General features: G+C 45.0%; 1 protein-coding gene across 1 annotated transcript in view; it reads right to left on the bottom strand.

Annotated features, from left to right (window-relative positions):
• LOC122556442 (annexin A6-like) overlaps positions 1-3735 on the bottom strand; it is a 58049-nt gene that overhangs the window by 20129 nt on the left and 34185 nt on the right. The window contains exon 4 of the mRNA XM_043703091.1: positions 1460-1554. Within this exon, the coding sequence (XP_043559026.1) occupies positions 1460-1554 (95 nt within the window). The remainder of the gene's footprint in view (positions 1-1459; positions 1555-3735) is intronic.

The raw sequence follows: 3735 nt of genomic DNA, 5'->3' as shown, positions 1-3735 counted from the left end.
CATCGGAACACTTCAACCCCAGGGCATCAATGTGGACTTCAACAGCTTCCTCATTTCCCCTTCCCCCTCCTCACCCTAGTTCTAGACTTCCAGCTCAGCACTGTCCCCTTGACTTGTCCGGACTTGTCCGACCTGCCTAGCTCCTTTTCCACCTATCCACTCCACACTCCTCCCTGACCTATCACCCTCATCCCCTCCCCCATTCACCCATTGTACTCTATGCTACTTTCTCCCCACCCTCACCCTCCTCTAGCTTATCTCCACGCTTCAGGCTCTCTGCCTTTATTCCTGATGAAGGGCTTTTGCCCGAAACGTCGATTTTGCCTAACCTCGGATGCTGCCTGAATTGCTGTGCTCTTCCAGCACCACTAATCCAGAATCATTGTACCTGAGCCAACACTCTGAAAGTATGTTATTCTTTATTCCTGTGTGACACTGCAGCTCCAGAGGGGAATTAACATAGTCAACACCAACTGGATGTCTCCCCTTTTGGAGGGAGACTAGAACAAGGGGACACAATTAAAAAATAAGTGGTTCCCCATCTAAGACATAGCAACATGGAAACAGGAGGAGGCCATTCAGCCCCTCAAGCCTGTTCCACCATCAATGAGATCCTGGCTAATCTGTGGCCTAGCTCCATATACCCCCCTTTGGCCCTTATTCCTTAATACCTTTGCTGAAAAAAACTGATCTACCTCAATTTAAAACTAACAACTGGTCCTGAATCCACTGCCATTTATGGAAGTGAGTTCCAAACCTCTCCCACCCTTTGTGAAGAGACTGTTTTATCACTCAGATAGTTGTGAATCTGTGGAATTCTTTTCCCCCAGACAGCAATGGAGGCAGTTCATTGAATGTAGTGATGATTAAGATAGATAATTCTGGATTGGTCAGTGAGGGCTATCAGGAAAGTAGAGTTTGGGCCAAAACAGAACAGCCATGATGTCACAGAATAGCAGAGGGCTGAATGGCCTACTCTTAACTGGATGCTTGTATGAAAAGGAAATTTCATTCATTGTAAAAGACATTTACTGCGTTTATACCTGCGTTCAGACCATTGAGAGATGACACTAGATAGAAGCATTCCAATTACGGATGAGTGTAAATGGGATACGTTTCCTCAGACTTGTTGCTGAATCATTAACAAGTGGGAATATGCCCTGAGTCAGTGTGGGGAACATTAAGTGAAGGAACATGGTTTTGTCCAGCAATAATTAGAATGTGGAACGTCCTTCAAAAAGAAATGATTGAATTTAAATCTACCACATTTCTGAAGGAATTAAATAAATACATGCAACCTAATAGGGGGCAGGGAAATGGGGTCAGAGCTGACAATGTGGAACTTATACCAGTACAGACTTCCTTTGCAATTTTGAGAGCTATCTTCTGGAGTGGAGGTTTGAAAAATAAAAGGGTAAATTATCTTTCAACACACACAAAATCATAAATAGTAAGTTACCCTTCCATAGAGGGTCTTGTAGCTCGTACAGATCTGCTGGCGTTGTGCATTGGACTTGGAGGTCAGTAAGTCAATGATGGTTTCTTTATCACTGCCTGTATTCAATGGGGAAAAAGACGGGAGTTCAGTTCTTGCACTTTATTAAGTTCATTAATCTACAGTGAGGAGATGATGGCATGGTGGTATTGTCACTGGATAGTAAACTGGAGGCCCAGGCTAATGCTTTAGAAGCATGTATTCAAATCCCATTGCAGAAACTGTTGGAATTTTAATACATCTGGTTTGTTAACTCTCTTTCAGCAATTAGGACCATGAAACTATCATCGTCTGTTGTAAAACCCCTTCTTGGTTCACTAATGCCCTTGAGGGAAGGAAATCTGGCATCCTTACATGGTGTGGCCTACATGTGACTCCAGACCGACAGCCATGTGGTCAACTCAGAACGAGCTGAGCTCAAGGTTAATTAGGGATGGGCAACAAGTGTTGGCCTTGCCAGTGATACCCACAGCGCACTGAAGAATAATGGAAACGGAAGTCATGTTTGATCAGTGCAATGCCAGCCATCAATCTACCACTGAGTGGGGGTGACAATGGCATAGCCAACTGTGACATTCCTCTAGATCTGACCAGGACACTAGAGAGAAAAAAAATTAAGGACGGCCTTTCCCACCCAGGACAAAGCATCTTGCTTGATCAGCACCTCATCCACCCTCTTAAACATTCACTCCCTCCAGACAATGGCAGCAACGTGGACCAGCTGCAAGGTGAGCTGTGGCAACTCACCGAAGTTCCAGTGACACCACCTCATTGTACAAGGGCAGCAGATACAAGGGAACATCACCCCCTGCAAGTTCCCCTTCCACTCTGACTTGGAAGTCTATCGATGTTCCCTCACTGCCACTGGGTTAGAACTCCGTCCCTAACAGCACTGCAGGTCCACCCTCCACCACATGGCCTGCTCAACACCAAGCAGTTAGCGATGGACAGTAAATGTTGGTCAAGTGACTCCCTCTGCTTCTTAGTAACCAATCAATAAGGAGCTCCTGGTGGAGAATTGAAAGCACTGTCTTAAACACATAATACTACAAGACAAGCATTTCAACAGATGAGGACTTCACCCTTCCATTAGAATTATTTCTGGGATACAGGTATCATTGAAAAGGCCAACTTTTATTGTCCATCCCTAGCTGCCCTGAGAAGTCGGCATGACTCTGTCTTTTATTGTATGGTTTGATGCTGCACCCTGAGTTTGGATTTAATATAAACTGGTTGGGGAGACGGTAAAGTTAACAGCTGTCTTCAGGCTTAAAAATCAAAGTAATACCATTTATTACACATTAATACTAATACCTATACATGGTAATCCGAGATAAACCAGGCTCTGATTATACAGTTACATTAGGTAAGGACTAATCTACCTTCATGGTGTTAATATTCATGTGTCTTCCGCAGAGGGTATTGAGGTTTATTTCCAGAGAATCTAAAGTTTGAACTTGCTTTAACTCCACCCAAACTGTGATATTTTTACTTTAGTGACGTGCAGTTCCCTGACATCATCACAAGGTTGCTCCACGCTCCCAAAGCCCTTACACAACATCCTCCTTCCTATCTTGTGGAACTGAGTGCCAGGTTCAGCCATTTCAAAGAATGGTTACAGCCAGCCACACTGTATATGATGGAGTCAAGGGTTACAATAGGACAGAATCCCTACCATGTGGGAACAGGCCACTTGGCCCAACAAGTCCACACCGACCCTCCAAAGAGTAACCCATCTAGACTCATAGAGTCACAGAGATGTACAACATGGAAACAGACCCTTCGGTCCAACCTGTCCATGCCGACCAGATATCCCAACCCAATCTAGTCCCACCTGATAGCACCCGGCCCATATCGCTCCAAACCCTTCCTATTCATATATCCATCCAAATGCCTCTTAAATGTTGCAATTGTACCAGCCTCCACCACTTCCTCTGGCAGCTCATTCCTTACACGTACCACCCTCTGTGTGAAAAAGATGTCCCTTGTAACTCTTTTATATCATTCCCCTCTCACCCTAAACCTATGCCCTCTCGTTCTGGACTCCCTGACCCCAGCGAAAAGACTTTGCCTATTAATCCTATCCATGCCCTTCATAATTTTGTAAACCTCTATAAGGTCACCCCTCAGACTCCGATGCTCCAGGGAAAACAGCCCCAGCCCGTTCAGCCTCTCCCTATAGCTCAGATCCTCCAACCCTGGCAACATCCTTGTAAATCTTTTCTGAACCCTTTCAAGTT

Source organism: Chiloscyllium plagiosum, chromosome 14, assembly GCF_004010195.1.
Source record: "Chiloscyllium plagiosum isolate BGI_BamShark_2017 chromosome 14, ASM401019v2, whole genome shotgun sequence".
In the NCBI taxonomy this organism is placed as follows: domain Eukaryota; kingdom Metazoa; phylum Chordata; class Chondrichthyes; order Orectolobiformes; family Hemiscylliidae; genus Chiloscyllium; species Chiloscyllium plagiosum.
This window is presented reverse-complemented; position numbering and strand designations above follow the sequence as displayed.